Source organism: Atheta coriaria, unplaced genomic scaffold, assembly GCF_025399875.1.
Source record: "Atheta coriaria isolate IRGN ID8LTWV9N9 unplaced genomic scaffold, Caltech_Dcor_3.1 hic_scaffold_3_pilon, whole genome shotgun sequence".
Classification (NCBI taxonomy): Eukaryota; Metazoa; Arthropoda; class Insecta; order Coleoptera; family Staphylinidae; genus Dalotia; species Dalotia coriaria.
The window spans coordinates 8253231-8275158 of record NW_027045445.1 but is presented as its reverse complement, the minus strand read 5'-3'; the positions used below and the strand labels follow the sequence as shown (position 1 = coordinate 8275158).

Genomic DNA, 21928 nt, shown 5'->3' with positions numbered 1-21928 from the left:
AAACATATATTTATTTATTAAAATTACACGTGATTTTTGGATTTACATTTTGTTTGTTGAGGGCATCTTCAGAAACTCAGTTTCTCTAAGTCAAAAAACAAAATGCAAATCCAAAAATCACATGTAATTTTATTATTTAGTTTAAAAATATTTATTTATTAAATTTCTTTAATATTTAATAATTTAATATGTACGTGTATTTACTTGTTCTGCCAAAGAATATTAATATTTTATTATTCACATAAAATGTAAACAAACATGCATTCTTATCTTACCTTACATTTCATGCGAATGCAAGAGTGAGAATGAAGAGATCTACAATAAATCAATTTCAGTCACGCTGTCGCCATCTGACGATTTGTATGTAAAATCGATTGTATTGTGTGCGGTCAAGCGAATATCAATCTTGATAGCAAATGTTTTGTTGATATTTTGGTTTCGTCTAAAATAAACGTGTATTCATACCCATCTTATTCACACATCCGCAAAAAATGTAAGCAAACATTCAAGATTATCTCCTCTTACTTTTCATACGAATGCGAGAATGAAGATGGAGAGATCTACAATAAAACTATTTCATTAATATTATATTTATTTATTTAAAATTATATGTGATTTTGGGGATTTGCAATGTTTTTTTTTTGAGTTTAACATGTTTCGCCCTGAGGGCATCTTCAGAGACTCTTAAATTTATTATATTTATTTTATATTTAAAAACAAAATTGTAAATCCACAAAATCTCGTATAATTTTTAAGAAATAAATATATTATTAATACAAACATATATTACGTATTCGACATACGAGTAGAAAGTAATTAAATCAATTTCAGTCATGCTGTCGACATCTGTCGAGTTATATTGTAAAATTGAGAGTATTGTATGCGGTCAAGCAAATATCAATCCTTGATAGCAAATGTTTACCTGCGATTTAATTCTCTTCTAGAATAAACTTGTATTTACCTACTTATTTTGCACAAGAATATTTATACCTGCTTTATACCCATCTCATTCATAGATTCACATAAAATGTAAACAAACATTCATGATTATCTTATTTTACATTTCATGCGAATGTGAGAATGAAGATGGTGTGATCTACAATAAATCAAATTCAGTCAGGCTGTCGACATCTATCGAATTATATGTAAATTTGAATGTATCATGTGCGGTCAAGCGGGAATCAATCGTTGATAGCAAATGTTTACCTGCAATTCGGTTCTTGTCTAGAATAAACGTATATTTCCTTGTTCTCCCGAAGAATACTAATATTACAATTCTATTACACTCCAAAACACTAGTTTAAAATCCTATTAAACATCACACATTATTAATATTTATTTTATTATTATTACTTGCATATTTTTTATCTTAAAATACGAAATACCTAAAATAAGATTTTTTCCTAAACGTAAAAAACATTGATCATCCTTGAAAATTGTTGGTATCACGTCTTTTTTTCTTTCTTTTTTTTTGGCGTTGTATTTATTATCTTAATTTTCTCAAGTTTTCTGTGTTTTCTTATATTTCACACACGCAATGTGTTGTCATGCGTCACGCACGCACGTTTCGCCCTCGTGTGTCTTCATCCGCATCGTTTCTTTTTTTCCGCATTCTTACACCGATATTTATAGCCAAGCGTGTGGAAAACATCCGGGGCCGTAAAACACGAAACATTTTCCTTCTTCAACCGAAAGTGATCTTTGACAAATTAATACACTTTTCCCAAAATTGATATAACACTAGCAGGAAACAAGACAATCAACTTATATGAACAAAATTAAATATTATCTGAGCCAATATTAACATTACATTATTGTGATTTTATATTAAGGAATATTACTGGCATGGAGAAATGTTTTAATTTTTTTTTCATCAAAAAACTTCTTGGAAAGTAAAAAAACATTCCGTCATGCAATGAAATACAAAATTTTTCAACATTATTTGATGAATGCCTCCAGTTATTTAACATCACATTAATTACCAAATAAAACTTTCATCTTATGAATATTACTTCCACCTTTGTTTTATTAAAATACTCAAAAGTCCTGTTTGTGCCTCGAATATCTTTCGCTTTTTATTCACTTGATTTTCCTTTGTTTCAGCCAAAAATTCAACTTTGAATTTTAATCAAAATTAGTACATGACCTCGGTAATTATCGTCCTGCGCCCTGCGTCAGGTAAAAATAATATCAAGATGTCCTCGTCGGCTTGTTCACGTCCTTGCCGCGTAGCGTTTGCCACTCATTTTGCGTTTACTCTTTGCTAAGTCGAGCGAAAAAGGTCGCGCCAATTGTCGTTTGCTAAATTTTGCATGAAATCCTCTTTTATCCTTCGCACACGCTTCGCAAAACAACCAGAACCCCCGGCGCTTCCTTTCCAGCTATGTTTCAGAAAATCCTGTTGCTTCTACAATCACTATCGTCCTGGTTATCCTTTTTCACTTGCTGCGCTAAGCAAAAACTTCTGCAATCTCCTCTTCTCAGCGCAGCAGTTGAGATAACTTTGCATCAAGATCAACATAACTTCAAAAATATTCTCGTTTTATGATAAAAAATTTAAATACTGCCCTGTTAATCGAGTTACTTACCAAATCCGGTATCTTTGTGGCGAAAGTTTGGTTATGTTTTTATAACAGCTCGTTGTTTGCCGCGAAAGCAACTCACGTGCACATTGGGTTGCATGCAAGCGGCAGTCAAAGTTTACGACGCCACGGGAAACGATCTTATCGGTCTTCCTTTCAGGCATCTTCTTTCTCGGGCCGCCTGCAGCTAATAATAGTCGTGTGTTATGCGACCAACTTTACCCGGAGTAAGTTTTCCGCTCTTGCAGTCGATAAACTTCTCGAACGCTATCACTTGAGTCGATCGCGAGTAATGGCGGCACGTCACAGCATCGAGCGCATCCTGTGCGCGAACGCGACGATGATAAAACGATAACACTCGATGACACGCGAGTAGACGATACGTGACGTTGAAATATGGAAAACGTCGCGCGGATGCTCAACAACCGCAGGTGTGACGAGTTTTACGCATGTACACGACAGGACATTTAGTGCATCCTGCAGATGGGAACACAAAACACTAGTAACTACCCGCAGGTGACATCTACAGGGTTGAATCTATAAAAATTAGGTTTAAAACTTAATTGCAACGCAAGTTATGGCAAAAAACTGAAATATTGAGGTTATAAAATTAACAGGGTCGGATTAATAATATTTTTATTAAAACTAATAATTAAAATTATTTTTTAAGATTAATAATTATATTATTTTAATGAAAATGAATTAAATTTGCAAAATTTTCTATTTTAAAATTTTTCTAAAAAAATTTAATGCCAACCCTGTAAAACTTTTAGAAATATTACAATTCTTGCACGATTTGAAAATAAATTTGCGAATGCATGCACATAACTCGAGTGATATGTGTTGTGTGTTGCAGATCGTGCGAATCCTGCAAATCCAGCAGGATTGTGTCGCTGGATAATACAACAGTGTTCAGTAACCGCGCCACCGTGACGAGGGTTCAGTGCAGCGGTGTAATGATAACGTAATTAATGGCATGTTGGCATGCATACAATTATGTGCGCGTCGCATATGTGAAATTGGGAACACATTGTATGCAAGCGGAGCGGGACGGCGTGTAATTTTGGTTGCATCATCAATCATTTGCGAGCGCTATGAAATTGTATGCGTAAATTTATAAAGTTGGGTTTATAATTAAATATTTCATGGATTAATTGATATTTGTATGTGATTTAAACTGTATTATAAAGGTGAGATGTTGTTGATTTAGTGGTAAATGTTTTGTGGAATTATCTTTGATAGAATTTGAGTTATTTGAGTTTTTATTAGAAATTTTTTGGTGGAAATAATTTTGTGGTGTTTAGATTAGGATTGCAGACAAAGTATGAATGATTAATTATTATTAGAAAAACTTGGTAAAAATATATTTAGTACGCAATTATTTACTGATTAAATAATTAAAATTAGTAAATAATTGCATAATTATATTTATTTTTTAAATTTATAGAAAATTTAATTTTTGTTTGTTTGTACCTCTATAACTCAAGAAATACTGAACCAATTTTGTTGAAACTTTAGAACATTGTAAAATATCTCTTAAAATAGGAGATAAACTATTTCTTTTTCAAAAATAAAACCAAGAAACAAAAAGAAATTAGTTTGTTATTTTTCAAACATGTAACACGATAAAAAAGTAAATAAATTTAGAATTTACTTATTTTCAACCATAAATATATGATTATTAGATAAATATCTATAATTTATATTATATTTGAATATTAATAATGATCAGTTAATAATTACACTAGCATTTTATGCCCGAACATAACATTTACGTCCGTGCGCAAACATAATTAACTTTTTTATGAATAAAGTCATAATATCGCGTAATAAAACGTAGTAAAACTGAGCGAAAAGTACACTTTAATTTATCCCGGCAATCTGCACACATTGCGTCTAATAATGCTTTGCACACCCACATACGCCCCTAAGGGTGAACGCGTTTAATATGCTCTGCATCCTTGTGCGAAATATTCGTCGTCGCGACGTGTTTCGCCGTTTGAAGCTGCAAACTCGATTGCTGGAAGAGCGTAACACGATCCGTGTGCAACTGTAGGTAGAGCAACAGTAGCCTACATTATTACCTTGATATTCAGACGCGTATTTCACTGGTGTGCTGGTTTTGGGTTTTTGTTTTCGGTTGTCGGTTTTCGGTTTTGCGTTGGTGGTTTGTGGTTTTTGGCGCTCAGTTTTCAGATAGCGCATTGCTGTTCGTACATATTTTGTGTTGTGAGCTCAAGCTGTGAGCTTATTGGGCTTCAGGGGGTGCAATCTGTACGAGACGTTGAATCAAAATGAAACTGTAACCGAAAGCTTTGCGAGTGAAACGTGTTATTTATGAGTTTATGAATTAATACCGTTTGGAATTGCTTTCTTTGCGGATCAATAATTCCGGAACTAACTATGTTTAGAATTGCATAATTTGTTTAATAATTGTGCAAATATTAACTAATTTTGGGGTAATTTACATTTGTATTATCTATATATATAAAATTTGCGTGTCACAGTGTTTGTTTCCATACTCCTCCGAAACGGCTTTACCGATTTTTACCAAATTTTAAATGCGTATTCAGTAGGTCTGAGAATCGGCTAACATCTATTTTTCATACCCCTAAGTGATAAGGGTTGTTCACCCTTAACTTTTTTAAAATTTTTGGACAAATTCTTTTGTTTTTATTTTTTTTATAATGTGGAATTAAAAAATACATACAACCCTAAATTTTTAGTTTTTTATCACCAACCCCTATTTCTTTATAGCCATTTTAGTAATTTAATCATTTTTTATCCCGCTCAAAGAAAATTTTTATATGCGTATTCAGTAGGTCTGAGAATCGGTAACTTCATATCTTTAAGTGATAAGGGTTGTTCACCCTTAATTTTTTTTAAATTTTGGTCGAAATTTTTTGTTTTTATTTTTTTAATGTGGCATTAAAATATACATACAACCCTAAATTTTTGGTTTCTTATCACCAACCCCTATTTTTTATAATAAGTAAGTTACTTTTTGTCTACACTAAAATTTATCTAGAAACTTGAAATAATTTATATGGCAAAACAACGTTTGCCCGGTTCGCTAGTTAGTATATGATAAATACAGAATAATTAATAATAATAAATATAATTTTTTTTATTTTCACTTTTAAAGTAGTTTTTTAGAGTTTTGAGACACAAAAAGTGATACTTTAGACACGCAGGGCCAAAGTCGTGACTAAAGTACTTTATTCACGGGCTTTAGTCACGGGGTAGCGCTTTATCCACCATTCCTTTAATGAAAAACTAAGCAATTTAAAAAATTTAACACTATTAATGAAATAATTAATTTTTTTTCAAGTAAAACAATTTTTCACTTTTCTTCATGTAAATCAAACGTAAATGGTTTCACTTTACGCTATGAACACGTCCAAAGTATATCATAAACCAGCCCACTGTTATGAAAATGCGACACGGTGAGAATTACGAGGCAACGTTTGTTATTGCGTTCGAAAAGCGCTGGGGCAACATTTCCCACGTCTCGATGGAGACGATGGAGCCGGAATTCGCGCGCCGTCGAAGTACCACCGCGGAGACGGCGAAGAGGCGGCAATGAAAAAATATGATATTACAGCCCGCCGGCGTGTAGGCGCGAGTGCGTGCGAATAAAAGGAATACGCGCTATAAAAGCGCATAAATCACTTACGTAAATGCCCGGCGCCGCGAACGCAGAACAGCGTTATTATTTTACCATTACCATTACGATCGCGATTATTATTCCGGCGGAGTAACGAAACCCAACGAAACAGCGCAAAGTGAATGAAACAATGCTGAAAATGAAGCTGTAACCGACCTTAAACTGAGGGTGGAAATATTTTAAATTTAAAAGTCAAGATATATGGTAAAAAATTATAAGTGATGTGTTTTTGATTAATTTAATCAAGTCGTGTTAGTTACAGCGCTTATAACTCAAGAACTACTGGACCGATTTTGATGATCTATGATTTTTTGGATTCACCTTTACCTCAAATAGAAGAATAACTATTAAAATATAAGAAATTTTAATATACAGGGTGTTAAAAAGGAGTTTAAATGAATATATGAATTCAATCGTGATTATAGTTAAATAATTTGATCATAGATAGCTCAAAAGTGTATTATTAAAATCTGTATTTTATAAAAATAAAAATATTAATGATTTAAGACTTATTTTCATGTTAATATAGATAATTATTGCAATTAGTTCAAGAATAAATGAATACTGCAAGGTAATCAACTGATTGCACAAGTTTTTGCATCTGTATTAATATAAATGGCTGCTTTACATCAAACAGACACTTGTAAATCGCAAAAAGTACGTAATTCCAACGCAATTATCTTAATTGACCTCCGTTGCGGCTCACACATACCTGGATTTATAAAAAATGTAAAACATGTCAAACACACACTCACACTCACTCATACTCGTAATATTTTACTATATGCTCCACTTTATTTGATGTCTAGTGTACTCGTAGTGTAGTTAATGTGCATATTATTAAGTTTTATTGAGTTACAAAATACTTCGCTGCGTGAATCTGTGCGCGGCGTGTAAGTATTCGTAAGTGGCTGAGTGCTATTGAATGTTTACTTTATTTAACCCCACGAGAGTATCCAGCGCAGAGTAGACGTGTCACATTAAACATAATGATGTCGATTTTATTCCACTCATTCACTCAGATGGGATCGGATTAGATTTGCAGTTGGATTTACGCGTGCGGCGTGCGGTGTGCATTTGAACAGAACTCGAGATGTTCTTGGAATTGCGTTTTTATATTGTTATTATGAATATAAAAATTTAATTTATTTGAATAAGGTTTTAAGGGAGATTTTAAGGTGGTGATTTATTTGGTGTGAGTGAAATTTAAAAATAATGGTGCATTTAATCTCAGTTAAGGTGCGCGAATTTGCCGAATGCATTCGGCCCGCATCCAGTGCAGCGGAAGAAATTAATCAAAGTCAATCGATTCGGGAAAGTCATGAGGGGCAAGTGGGTAGAAGTGCGAATAGGGATAGAAATTGGGATTTGAAGACGGTGGTAAATAAAGCGGATGGTTTTAATGAAAACGTGGATTGTGATCGTAACAATAAACCGGAGTAAGTGTTATCAATTCATGTTCACAAATATATTGTTATATGTTTAAATAACAAGACGTTAAAGTTAAATTTCAATTTTTTTTAATTAAATTGAAAAGGTATTGATTTTCATATTTTTATTGGTAGATTTTGAGTTTTTATCTAATTTTTTAGCTTTTTATTTTTATTTCTATAGTTTTTGGTTTAAATTTTGATAGTTTAAGCAATTTTTTATAATATGTAATTGAAAAACGTGTTATTTTTAAATTAGAATTGTATGAAACAAGTCATACATTACAATTTATTTACAAAGAACGAGTTTTTCATGTTAAAATCTCACGATTCTTATAAATTAATTGTGAAAATAACAACTTAGTACATGAAAACAAAAACCTGACATGAAAACCAGGAATTTTTTGAATTTAATTATAATTTACTATATATTTATAAGCTTATTTGGTTGCCTATGTTAAAGTACGAGTATACTATTTAAAAATTATACTTTTATTCCTGTACGCTAACTCTACTCGTACATTGCAAACTTTATTACACAAGTATTTTTCATTAAATGCTTGCCTTTTCAACGGCTTCGCCTGCGGACTACAATTGTAATTTGAAACTTACAGAATACCAAATTGTGCATATCTGTACACGAGAAAAGAACTACTTCTTTCGTATTAAACCGCAAGTTGTGCAAGTTTTTAGAAAGTTTCGAAGTTGCTTTATTTACCAGCACGAGAAAGCACGCCTGCAAGTTTGTGAGCTGCATAGTTACCTCGTATTATTACACTTGCTCATTTTATGCATTTTTTATGCAACCAAGTAGCCAAAAAGGCAAATAGATATATATTGTATGCTGTACTCGTATTTGGTGTTAATTAAAAGCGGAATAGCACGAGTGGAACGCGGAAAAGTTGACGTGGAAGATAATGCAGCGATGCGAAAAGTTTTCAACTTGTAAAGTCAGTTGAGTTGAATTTTGGCGCTTTGTTGTGTGGAAGTTAATATGTTTTTGATATACTCATGAAGTGATGCTTTCCACCTTTTAATGAAAGAACTTTTTGACGGCGAGCAATAACAGGAATATTGATAGAAATTAAATATCATTTTGTTATAGTTTTGGTGTATATTTATTTATTAATTTTGAGTTTAGTTCAAAAGTTGTGTTATTGATAAATAAAAAATGATTGTTGTTTGCTTTAAATTAAAATTAATAACAAATTTTATGTTTTTTCATCGAAAATTTTAGAAAAATTCATAAACAAGTAAATTATAATACAAGAACAAACAATTTTTAATAAATGTTGAAGTATAATTAAATAAAAATTAATATTTAGAAAAAAATATAGTAGAAATTATATTATATTGCAAAACTTTAATCAGAAAAATTAATATTCTTGAATATATTACTACTAGATCATAAAACTACAACATAAATATTTACACGCACGTAGATTTTATTTAATAAAAAACGTGAGTAAACTTTGTCAATCTACAATCCAGTTTTTATTGATTCTCAAGGACGTTCATTTCATTCATTCGATGTTGCATGTATTTATTTATTTCAACACGGAATTCCTAGTTTAATGTAAATTTCTTAAACTTTATATTGATTTAATTTAAAACCGAACGCATAAAAAATATAACGTGTAATAATTAAACAGTTAATCTTAAAATCACAACAAAAAATATGAAACCACTTAAATATTTTTTGCTGCTAATTGCTCGCCTTGTTCGTGTTGCTCTTGTTTCGTGTTTTGTGATTGAAACCTGGCGGTTTTCGGCACAGCGCCCAATTTATTACGCTTTAATAGCTGCGTAACGCAATCCTAACCTAACTCGGACGCCCGTCGGAGGTTTTACGAGTCACGTATCTCACATAAACGCCGCAGACGTCTAAAAACACATTCTTACCGCCCAAAATAATGGAAAATAACATTTCACTCAATTGGCTTAATGAGCACCAGTAAAACAGAATACAGAAATTAAACTTAAACAAAACACAATTAAATTTGTCTCATTTAAGTAAAAGTAAACAAATTTAAAGAGTATATGCATTCGCGAATAAATGAATCACTCAAGCAAGAAATTGAATTCAAGTTTACAAGAAAAAATCAAGAATAACATAACAAACAGAAACAGAAAACGAAGAAAAAGAAAAGAACATGTTTTGTGTTGAGTTCAATTCTCTACAGATCAAGAAATATGTTGAGTATTGAGAATGGGGGAATTACAACACAACGACAAACCAACATGCAAATCATTGCGTCAATTCCGATACAAACAAGTTTGCCGTATTTTATTTCAATTCCACGCGTGTCTTAATCGTGAACACATTCATCGGATAAACTAGTAAAACGAAAGTAGTTCTCGATGATCATTACTACACGCGCGGTGTTTAATTCTTTTGTTTTGTGATTTATTTAAATTTAAAAATAAAAAATTGTGTTTTAAATTTTATTCTCAATGGAATCAAAACCTTTCAGTTTAGTGCCCAGTGTAGCGGATCACGATGAATCGGAAACCGGAAAAATTGAGGCGGAATTTGCGCCGAGTGAACGCTGGCGGATTTGGAAGAATGTGCTCGCGTTAGGATTTGCATTTATGTTGCATTTTACTGCATTTTGGGGCGCTTCCAATCTTCAGAGTTCGATTAACGCCGACGAGGCGCTGGGAACGTTTACGCTGGCTGCCATTTATGGAAGTTTGCTGGTATCAAATATTTTTCTTCCTGTGATTGTCATCAAGTAAGTTATAAAATAAAATATTATGACTAAAAATTATTTTGACATAGTGTAGGTTTGGTTATGTGTAGGGTAATGTTGGTTGCCTATATTAACATCACAAAATAATGAATTCTAATATTTTATTTTTCAGATACTTAGGATGCAAATGGACATCATCGCTATCATTAATAGCCTACATGCCATTTATTATCTCCCAATTCTATCCACGTTTCTACACGATGATCCCAGCAGGATTAGCAGTGGGTCTTGGCGGAGGCCCTCTCTGGTGCGCAAAGTGCACTTACCTGACAGTTGTAGCTGACGCCTACTCACAAATTGTAGGCGTTGCAAGCGATGTAATCGTCACACGCTTCTTCGGCGTCTTCTTCATGTTCTATCAATTTTCCCAAGTCTGGGGCAATTTAATTTCTTCCGCAGGCAAGTGTGATATTTTTTTGTAAATTTCCCAACAGAAAATAATCATATGCTATCGTGAAAACATATCGGTGTTGATATTGAGTATATTGGGTATCGATTTGCACATAAAATTTCCAATATGCCATCAATGTGCGATGCGCGCGATATTTTTGCTCTTGTGTATTCGCCGCCACAGTTTTCGCTCAGCGGGCGGAAATCTTCAACCTGCGAATCCCGCATCGCAAAGCCGCTTTTCCGGTCGCTCGCGCACTTGATCTCAAGCGGCCGCATTTTGGCAGGAGACAACAATCTACCGCGACAATATTTTCACTGCTTTTTTTCGTTTTTTTCTTATAAAAAAGCAAAAAAAAATCAAATCATATCATTTCATACACAAACAAACTCAACATAACCTTAAAATATTATTATTTTAGTTTTGTCAACGGATGTAACACCAGCGCCATCTTCAAACACTTCAATAACCTCACTTACCACAATTTTACCTGATTTTGAAAATAAATCACAAGAAAACATCTGTGGAGCGAATTTTCATCCATCTCGAATCGAACCAACTGAAAACCCAAATTTGGCGCCTCCACCAATGGAGAAAATCCATCTGATTGCAGGAATTTATCTCGCCTGCATGATTGTGGCGTGTTTGATCATCGCCATATTTGTGGATTCATTATCTAGGTGCGTAAATCATTGCCTAAGCCTTTGTTTCTGGATATAACCGCATTTATAAATCTATCAGATACAATAAGAAAAGAACAGGCAGCGGAAGCGGATTATCCGGCGCGCGGCTGCTGGCGGTCACGATGCGTCAGCTGGGCAATCCGTATCAGCTGCTGATACTGCCGATCACGATGTTCATCGGCGCGGAGCAGGCGTTTCTCGCTGCGGATTACACTGCCGTGAGTTGTTTTCCTGCTTAAATTGTTTTCCCAGGGGAAGAGGGTTAATGAATTGGTAGTCTTTTAATTTAATCCTTGGTTTCAATCAACGAAGGATTTTCAATTGATATTTAAGAGGATATTACCAATTTGTGAAATATCCTAGTGGTAGTAATTTTCTTTTGAAGAAATTTTATTGGTTGCCTATAGTTAGAGCAATAAACTCAATATTTAAACTAAAAGTTTGAATAACTTTGGTTTGTTGTAAAAATATAATTGTTTTAATCATAAATTTATATATTTTATTCGTTTTATAGCAAAATATTGATGATTTAAACAATTATTTACGTTATAATATCTTTTTTACTTCAATTTCATGCTTTCACTATAGGCAACCCACATTGTAGCCAGAAGTTGAAAACTGCGTTTAAATTTTAAAATGTCAATAACACCGCAAATTATTTATAACTTTAGCTTCAAATTTATTAACCTAATTTGTTTATATTCCTATTTTTATAGTCTTTTGTTTCCTGTGGCTGGGGAATCCAAAATATCGGCTATGTAATGATTTGTTTTGGAGTTTGTAACGCAATCTCAGCTCTGTGCACTGGAAGCATAGTGAAACTCACAGGACGAGTGCCTGTATTAATTTGTGCACTTGTAATTCACATTGCACTCATTCTTATTCTACAATTTTGGGCACCAGACGCCACAAATACCTCAATGTACTTCATTGTTGCTGGATTTTGGGGTCTGGCAGACGCCATTTGGCTTGTACAAATTAACTGTACGTAAAATTGATGCGTTTTTATCAAATTTTGTAACTATTTACTGTTTTTCTTTAGCGCTTTATGGAATATTATTCCCAGGACGTGAAGAAGCTTCCTACAGCAACTTCAGACTATGGGAAGCCTCTGGTTCAGTGATAACATACGCCTACAGTCCTTATTTAAGTACAAAAATTAAAATCAACTTACTTTTGGGTTTGTTAGTAGTTGGTTTTGTCGGTTACGCCATTGTTGAATATTTAGAAAGAGGAAGTCGCTCCAGAAACGATCGGATAATTGCAGAAAAGAACAAATTTCAGTTGGTTGCTGCATCTGCTGATAATAAGAACAAAACTAAACGTGAAATAGCAAATTAAACACGCGGAGATAAAATATTTGACTTGAATGAATGGCGTCTGATGTAATGATGATTGCCTACAATGAATTATCGAACTTAATCAATAACAATGTAAATATTACATTTAAGAGAAAGATCATAAATAATTAAATGGTGTATAAATATTGCCTGCGCATTTATACACAATAAATACGAATAAATACAATAAATATATAATAATAAAATATTAAATTTGCTATTTTGTTGTAGGCAACCCAAATAACACGTATACACTTGAAACCAACAAGAAAAACGTAGTTATACTGTTTGGATATTTATTTATTAGTTAATCAGCTTAATTATAATTTATTCGGTATACATCTACATCACGAACATTTACAATTGTCATCATTCACATTATACTGCCTAATTTACGTGTTTTTTTTTACCGCATTCTCAGTTTAAAGTTAAATCTTCGAGTAATTTCATTCTCAAAAATCATTTGACGCATCTTCCGTACGTTTACAGTCTGTCAGACAATACTTGCGTGTTTTGGCAACTAGTTACTTACTCATACTAGAATTATTTCGATATTTACACTATTCGATAACAAAAACGCCAAATTAGTCAAATTAAACTTGCAAAAGTTTTTATCATTTATACGCATAGCTTACGAGCTAATAGGAACTTTGGTTTCTTTCGGAGGACAAACTTTCAGCAGTTGAAGTTACATCATCAACTTGATATCATTTGTCCTCCTACTGCTTTTCTCTCAACGCTCAAAGACTCATCATCTCAACGAGACTAATAAACGAAATGAATTCTACACACGCACGCACACATATTACTTTTACCTTAAGATTAGTCATTCGTTCGCGCGTACAACTTAGAACCTAATAAATAATATACAAGTTTGTACACGTGATCCTTACGTAGCTAAACATAACCTCAATCGTCGGCACCACTAGGTTATAATAATACTCTCTAACGATAGTGTTTTGTTTTAGTTTAGTTTTGTTATGTACATTTGTGTAGGTTTGGAAATAGTCGATTTGGTTTATCATTTTCATTTTTCATTTAAAGCCAAATGTTAATTTTTAAAATTCGTTATCACATTCTTATCGGATGCGCCAATTGATTGCTTGGTCATCCGTGGTAAAATTAACAGTGCAAAAAGGCCAAAGAGTCAATTTCTTTTTTTGTTCGATTGTTAAACACAAAAATAATTTTCATTTGTCGGAAATTACAGATGCCTGTAATTTGTCTGTAACATTGGTTGCCTAATAATGGTATACTTTAGTTATGAAAACTAGCTATGTCTAGAGTTTAATTACGCACAATGCAGTTAACCACACTGTAGTAATGTACAAATCGTTTACGTATACTTGGTTGCCAGCATTCTCAGTCTTACAACTAAACCATGCCTTTGGACATCATGCGTACGGTGTTTTTCAGTGCCTGCCGCTTATTGCAGAACCATATTCGGATCACTTCACGCTCATAACCTAACTGATGCGCTAATCCAGTAATTTCAGTACCTAAAAACATCAAGATTAATATTATGTATATATTTATTTATATTGATGTATTTTATACTAACCAGATGGATGTGTGTTTCTTTCAAAATGTGCATTTAGCAATTCAAGCGCCTGTGGAGTAAAAGACGTCCGACGTTTACGTTTCTTCGACGGTTCGATACCAATAAAATCCGTTAGATGGTTCTGACCGCTTTTGTATCTGGAATAAATGCTACGCCATTTGATATAAGTTAAGACAAGTTGGGTTATGTTTGTGTACTAACCTATCTTCAGCTTCTTTCATCCATCGTTCCAGCACCGGTTTAATTTTCTGCGCACTTTTCGGTGTGATATCCAGTTTCTCAAACCTGTTGAAACAAAATAACAAATGAGTAAACAATTATTAATTAATAAAAATCAAATAACGCAGTTTTGACTCTTTTAGCGGACACCAGGACACTGACAATGAAGAATGATTAAGTTCGCTTAAGAAATATCACTGCTTAAAACAATTGCCAGTGCCCTGGCGCGCCAGCGCCGCCATGTACGAAACAAAATGGCGACCGGTTTGATTCTTCATCGGTTTTTCTCAATTAAAAATAAAAATGACTTAACATAGCTACATACATTGCCTGCTGTTGGGAGGAAAGCTGCGCGGCGGCAAACATCTGAGAGGCCAGGGCACTGGGAACAAACCAAGCAGTTTACTATTTAGTTTGAACCGCATGAGAAGCAGGAAAAATAACTCGTTAGAGATTGTAAGGCTTGTAAGTTGTAAGCGCCCTTTTATGCGTATTATATAAACTTTTGAGACGTGTGTGCACTACCCACCTGCAAATTGCGCTTTGACTGTAAGCGGGCCCTTCGGTGACGCTCAACGCCTGCCCGACTTGCGTCTGCGTTAAACCCAGTGATAATCGGCGCAGTTTAAACGCCTTGGCGAAGTCTTTTATCTCGTCCAGATTGATTCCATCCACCACGTTACTGCTTGTTTGGTTTATTGTAGGTTGGTCTAAAATTTAAATTTGAATTATTAGGTTGGTACACGTGTTTGCAACTTGTCACGCTTGTTTGCGCATCTTTGGTGTGCGTGCGATATTACCGACGCAACAAAACAAGCGGGAATGTTGAGATAAAGCGTCACGTTTTTTACATTTTTGCAGTGCGGGTTAAAAGTGAAAGACTTTAATGGTTTTTGGGTGAATTGTGCCGTGGAAGAACTTATTTCGAGTAAAAGTAAGTCTCTTTCATCATTATTTTAATAAATATACATGTATTTTGATGATTTTGGTAAATTATGTTGCAAAAGTTGTAAAAACTAAAAATTCTTGGTTAACCTTTAACAAAAAGTTTGTTTACGCGTGATTTGAGTATCTGCTGCACAAGTTTGGGATGTATTAACTCGAGTTTAGAGATTTCCTCGTGTTTTAACGTATTGGTCACAATAAAACACCGAGTAATTAACATAAAATGCAGAAACAGTTCAAAATATTTTCAAAATAATTACAATTTGGTTTATAATTATTAAAATAAAACAGTCATCAACATAAAATTTGCTCATTTCGACGTGGAACTTAATAAATAATATATTATTGAAAGAATCACAGCTCTAGTTGATTGCATTGTTGAATAATTAATGAAAAATGTATCCTGTTTTTAATAAACCGTTACTCTAATTTGAGGTAATGTGTGTTGCCTATACTAGTACAAACGTTACGGCCCGGTCGTAAATGAAACAAATTATATACTCGTACCTACACCGAAAAGTTCAACTTTTAACTGCATGTTTACTTGAGTAATTATCATTCGGTGATTAGCGCCCGGGGCCGGAAAAAAGTCGCGCACGAACCGGTCGCACACTTTCTAGCGCTTCGTGTTGTGTCGAAATCGATATAATTAGCCCGCGGAGCGAGACAATAAGAGACAATAAACCCTATCGGACAATTACGATTCACATGACATATCATTACTTATCGTTCGCTATTAACGTCGGCGATGTGCGCGCCGGAGAGTCAAGCGGCGGTAGCGGCGGCGGCAATAAAAACGACGTCTGCGTAATTTCCTTAATTGTCAATTAATTAAATTACATAAAAGCGGGGGCATTAATAATAATTAAATTGTAATTTGTACGGACGCCATGCACATACACAGTCTGCATCATTATACACATGTGTTTTATAAACACCGAGCACTAAACTCAATATTCCCCTAAAAAACACGTCTAAAAATTACAGAAATCTGTAAAAATTTTAAAATAAAATTTTAAAAGTTCTTCAAACACTCTGTATGTATATTTATTTGTTTGTTATTGTTGTGTGTGGGTACCAATGGGTTATTTCGCTTCGAATCGCCGTCCCGTACGTTCGGTAATTAATCATTATATCATCTGCAGTCGGATTAATTAAGTCTAATGATGATGACGATAATCATTACGCTTTTATTATTACTCTACGCTTGCGACTTTAATTTCATTGCAACGATGAAATTACATTCGATTTCCAACACACACAAACACCCAAACAAAGACAAACATCCGCCATGTTTACTCTTATACTTATACTTACTGGGTGAGTCGATGAGTAAATCCGCCGTGGAGCTGTCATCGCATCGCGGCGATAAAGATGGCGAGCGTTTCTGACTAGTATGACTAGTGTGACTAGCATTCGTCGCGTTGGAAAGCGGCGCCACTTGCGATGCTGTCACTGTGGATGTTGCTGAAGTCGCAGTGGCAGAGGGCGCCACTGATGGTGGTAACGATGTGGTGGTTATCGTAAGCTCGCCATTACTAGCACTCAGACGGTTTAACGTGCTGGACATGTGATTCGGCGGTGAAGAGTTGCGACTGAGCGATGTCGACTGATGTAGCTTACTCTCGGGGTAATGATTGGCAATTGTCAACTCTCGGGAGATTTCTCGGTGTGTAGGGGGCGCTTCACGACGGTGTGACGTTGAAAGTGGTGGGGAGGCGTGTGTTAGTAGACCAGGAGCAGGTCCGGGTGGTGTTAGCGGTAAAGTAGGAAGTGAAAGGTTGTTTGCTGCAGCGGCAGCCGCATGCGCATTGGATAATAATTGAGGGAGAGTTTGAAGGAGTTGTTGGGCGGCTGTTGTTGTTCCATTTGATAATAAATGTGATAGATTCGTCGAGTTAAACAATGGTGACATGTTTGATGGAACGTGGTTACCATTTGTTGTCGGTGTTGGTGTTGGTACTAAATTTAAAACAAAAATTAAATTTTATTTTTAATTTTAAAAGAAAAACTTACATGTTGGTATACTATTTGCCGCGGGCATATTATTTTGACCTTGGGCCATCGCCTGAAGGTTAGCCAAAGATGTCTGCACGACTTGCCCGTTGTTCAACGCTAGATTCACCATTTGATCGGTGCTATTCACGTGGTTGACTGGAATTGTTAAGATTGTCTGCGTTGCAAGACCTAATTTGAAAAATATATCAATTAATTATATTTTTATACAATGGACACACTGTATATTACTTAATAATAAGATTAATAAGATAATCGTGTTAAACTTACCCTGTGAAGTGGGTATAAGTAATTGTGCACCTTGAATGCCTTGCACCAGCTGACCGGAGGCCAGTATGAATTGCGGCATGGGTGCAGGTTGTTGTGGGGCGGTTGCGGCCGCCGCCAGCGAGGTTTGGAGCTGTGACTGCAGCGCGGCCGCTGCGTTGTTTTCCGCATTCCTTTGCGCTACTGCGAAAGCAAACACTTCAAAGTTTAGCATTTTAAATAAATTTTGCCGCCTCCGGCTGTAGGATAATATTTAAGTCAAGATAATAATCTTATATTGCTTATTTGAGGTTTAAAAAAATGTTTTACCGTTTGAGGAAGCTCCGACGCTTAAATTTAAAGGCGCGTGGAGTTGTTGAGTTGCGGCGGCGGCGGCTGCCGCTGAATTTGCCATACTCTGTAGACCAGCGGCTAGTGACGCCACCTGTGGGAGACTTTGTAGCGATGCTAGACTTTGCAAGTTTTGTAGAAGACCTAAACCAGCCACTGAAAATGAAATAAAGATATATTTAAACCAAATCGTGTATTCTAAGAAAAATAGTAGTGTCTACAGTAAGTTTTTAGTAAATTTTTAAAATCATGTTAGTTACGACGTTAATAACTCAAGAACGGCTGGACAGATTTTGATGATCTATGACTTTTTGAATTCGTTTTTGACCCCAATAGCAGAATAACTATTAACATATCAAAAATTATTATTGAAAGGGTCTTAAATATGGGATCAAAGTTAATATAGAGGTTTAATAAGAATTATAGCTAAATAATTGAATCCTTGATAGCGCAAATGTGTTATATTTGAATTTCTCATAAAAAAACTAAAAACTACGCGACTAGTTCTATATAAATATGAATGTGAACACATTGTACGTTACTCACTCGCCCCGTTGAGATGAGCAGCGGCGGCAGGTTTGATATCCACGTCGTCGGGGCGACCGCAACCGCCGCCGGCGGCGTTGAGCAGCTTGTGCACCGTGGACGACGTCGTCATTGACGTGGCCGTCTGCAGGTCCTGCGCGTGGTGCGTGTGTAAGTCTATCCCTGCATCGACGCCCATCGTCGTCGCCGGTTCCGGCGACCCGCAACTACTCTCACGATCACTTTCCTGCAAACACAAGAATCGATTCATTATAATTACCAGCAAAAGTCAGATGTGAATCATTCAAAATTTGAAAATATATGAATCACCAGGATAACTCATAAGGAAATTTTATGGGTAATAGAAATTAATAGGAAAGTGAAAACGAAAGGGACTTAAAGAAATATTGGAATACTGATGAATAATCCCTACTAATATTATAAATGCGAAAGTCCTGATGTTTGTTACACTTTCACGCAAAAACTACTTAACCGATCATCATGAAAATTTGTACACATATTCTTAGTGGTCGCCGAAAGGTTATAGGCTACTTTTTATTTAATAAAAAAAAAATATTTTTTAAATAAAATAAAGAAATTGTTTAGCCAATAATACCTCTGCATCTGGCTATTTGACTACTTTAACGCCACCTAGCATTCCAGCAATGAAGCTCAAACCTAAGTACTATAGTACCATCACACTGTATTATCACACTGTATTACCGACAGCTACGTCAACATCAAATCCAATTGACTACACTATGGAGACTGTACACTATACTTCCATAGACTATACTTTCAGCCATTTTAAACTTCCCGCCATTCTACTTCATTGTTACTTCTTCAGTGACTACAGACGCGTACGGAAGCAACTTCATTATTTTAGATATTCGCGAGCGGAGCCGCGGGTTAAAGCTAGTCTTAAATAAAATTAAGTCATTGGTTATTTTATATAAAAAAAATTTAAAAATCTTTAAAACAGGAAAAATTGTTGTGTAGGTCATTTTTGCAGCTATTTTGAATCAAATTTTAGTGAGAAAGGTGTCAAATTTATTAATAAAGCTACTTAAACAAAAATATCTAATTATAACCCTAATAATCTTCTAATAATTAAGAAAAACAATGATTTTGCTTCATTTTTACACAATTTTATACAGTGTGTCCAAAAATAGATCTAATTTTTCCATTTTGAAGTCCACACTCTCTATATCTGCATAATGATACCTAAAGAATATACAATGTGTCCAAAGCAAAAGATTTGCTTTAAAAAATTAATAGATCTAATGAAGTTTGCATGCGATTACACGCTCGCTGCTCATCGTCATCGTCGTGCGCACGTCATTGTGTCAATAATTAATTACATGCGCGCCGCCGCCGGCCGCCTCCCGGCGGTAATTTTCGTTCGGCCGCGAGTCCGTGAGCCGGGCGCGCGCATAATTTATGTAACTGCTAGATAAAGAGCTGCGCACTCGTTCCGCGCGGTGTAATTAACGTTTTGTTGCAAAACGTCCGCGGCGGCGTCGTCGTCGCCGTCCGTCGTCGTGGTCGTCGCTGCACATGCGTTAATCTACTTCGCGGAGAGCGAGCTAATAATTTTTAATTAATTTATGATTAATGATGGTTAATAACACATGTTCGTGACCGCTTCATTTCGATTTACATAATAAACTTACTTCGGTGCGCGGAGGGCACCGGCAAAAAAGGAGGCGGAATGAAAAAGGAAAGCCGTGGGTACAAAAAGTAAAAAGGGATTGCGCGAAACAGCAATACGTTCGTGTAATGTAATGAATACTTAAGGCGGCATATTACTAATTAATAAAAGAGAAGTTATCGCTATGAATTACTCACAAATTGTTTGAGAATTCCACATATAACGACGTGTAAATCATTTTAAGTGTATAATTATGAAGGAGGTATAAAAATTTTAGTTAAAAATTAAAAATTAGAAAAATTTCGCATTAATTATCAAAATTATGAAAGAAATTTTTTTTTTCTAGTTTCAACTTTAAAGCTCCACTTTTTCTACGGTTTTGAGGCACAAAAAGTGGTACTTTATACACGGTCGTGACTAAAGTACTTTAGTCACGGGTTTTAGTCACGGGGTGAATTTTTGCTTTTAGTGAGATTTAAATAAATATTTAAAAACCTAATATTACCCCTTAAGATTTATCATGAGAAACTCTTATTCAACTGCTTTCTTCATGTACCGTCGCCATTTTTAATTTCCTTCATAATTTATACCGCGTAATCATTATCTTCCTTGCATAAACTATACATACGATATATGTATATGCATTTGCAACTCGTTATTCCATACGCGATTATCCCATTATCGAGTTGATCGCGCACGTTGTTTAATTTAAAAATTTCAAAACTGTTGGCGCGCTCTCTGTTTATCTCGTGCAGTGGCGCGCGATATTTCGTTAATCGAAAGACCAACCTCGGGTGCAATTGCGAATTTAACGGCGGTGTCTTCGACGGTCGCCGATCGCCGCGCGTTGTTTGCGTTAATAAATTGCTAATTAGCGCTGTAAAAACACGAGTAGCGGCGCGACGCTCGAGGCGCGCGCTAATTTTATGCATTAAATCGCGTTATTTATTACTTGTACGACACACACATTCAGCAAAAAAATGTAATAATACATCAGCAAAATCATACGTGTACAAAGTGTTCAAATTTAAAGTAATTAACAAAAATAATATTGGAAATTATATGAAATTATAAAGAAATACAGTGTGTTCATAGAAAATATTACAAAGAGGACAAAAAATTCAGAATTTTAATTAAAAATAAGAGACTTTAACGCCATCTAGATTTGAATTATATAGCTATAACTACGATTTTACGTTAATTTCAACTTTCATCCCTTATTTAACACCCTTCCAGTTAAATTTTTGCGATAAAAAGCAGTCTATATTATTTTCCATTATCTTATATATCTCTACACCAAATTTTAACAAAATTGCTCGAATAGTTTTTCCGTTAAAGCGACACAAACATACAAAAACACATTCGCATTTATAATATCACTGAAAAATTATATTTTGCGATGTTATATTTTTGCTTGGTGGGCGAAAAATTAAAATTTTAATTTTTTTACCTCTTGTAGTATAAGTAAAGTCATAAAATATTCCGAATGTAATTATCCTGTCGCGCAAATTTGTCTTCGATGCCTCGAGGGCGACACATCGATAAGCGCGTCTCGCCCTCGACTCCTC

The 21928-nt window shown here is 34.7% G+C and overlaps 2 protein-coding genes and 1 long non-coding RNA gene across 6 annotated transcripts in view; 2 read left to right on the top strand and 1 right to left on the bottom strand.

Moving 5' to 3' along the window:
- The first annotated feature begins 7272 nt into the window (after positions 1-7272).
- On the top strand, positions 7273-13059 carry LOC135789559 (UNC93-like protein). Its single transcript, XM_065299451.1, has 7 exons — positions 7273-7688; positions 10154-10414; positions 10545-10831; positions 11245-11503; positions 11565-11724; positions 12223-12490; positions 12549-13059. The coding sequence occupies exons 1-7, from the start codon at positions 7465-7467 to the stop codon at positions 12845-12847; spliced, it is 1758 nt and encodes a 585-aa protein (XP_065155523.1). The 5' UTR covers positions 7273-7464; the 3' UTR covers positions 12848-13059.
- Positions 13060-13125: 66 nt separating this feature from the next.
- Positions 13126-21928, bottom strand: part of LOC135789471 (POU domain, class 6, transcription factor 1-like) — a 42483-nt gene continuing 33680 nt past the window's right edge. The window contains exons 3-12 of one of the 4 annotated variants that reach the window (XM_065299310.1): positions 18731-18956; positions 18164-18340; positions 17858-18037; positions 17588-17758; positions 16889-17533; positions 15156-15336; positions 14952-15008; positions 14609-14692; positions 14408-14556; positions 13126-14345 (exon numbers count right to left, since the gene is read on the bottom strand). In XM_065299310.1, the coding sequence (XP_065155382.1) occupies positions 14221-14345; positions 14408-14556; positions 14609-14692; positions 14952-15008; positions 15156-15336; positions 16889-17533; positions 17588-17758; positions 17858-18037; positions 18164-18340; positions 18731-18956 (1995 nt within the window). In that variant the 3' untranslated portion in view covers positions 13126-14220. The remainder of the gene's footprint in view (positions 14346-14407; positions 14557-14608; positions 14693-14951; positions 15009-15155; positions 15337-16888; positions 17534-17587; positions 17759-17857; positions 18038-18163; positions 18341-18730; positions 18957-21928) is intronic. The other 3 variants (XM_065299312.1, XM_065299313.1, XM_065299314.1) reach the window with 3 other exon arrangements.
- Positions 15444-21928, top strand: part of LOC135789472 (uncharacterized) — a 43266-nt gene continuing 36781 nt past the window's right edge. The window contains exon 1 of the long non-coding RNA XR_010547578.1: positions 15444-15560. This is a non-coding gene — a long non-coding RNA (uncharacterized lncRNA). The remainder of the gene's footprint in view (positions 15561-21928) is intronic.

Excerpts from the sequence above, each read along its gene's own strand:
- LOC135789559 (XM_065299451.1), top strand. The coding sequence starts at position 7,465 with ATGGTGCATTTAATCTCAGTTAAGGTGCGCGAATTTGCCGAATGCATT. Across the intron at positions 7,689-10,153 it reads GATCGTAACAATAAACCGGA|TTTAGTGCCCAGTGTAGCGG; the intron begins GTAAGTGTTATC and ends AAAACCTTTCAG. Across the intron at positions 10,832-11,244 it reads CAATTTAATTTCTTCCGCAG|TTTTGTCAACGGATGTAACA; the intron begins GCAAGTGTGATA and ends TTATTATTTTAG.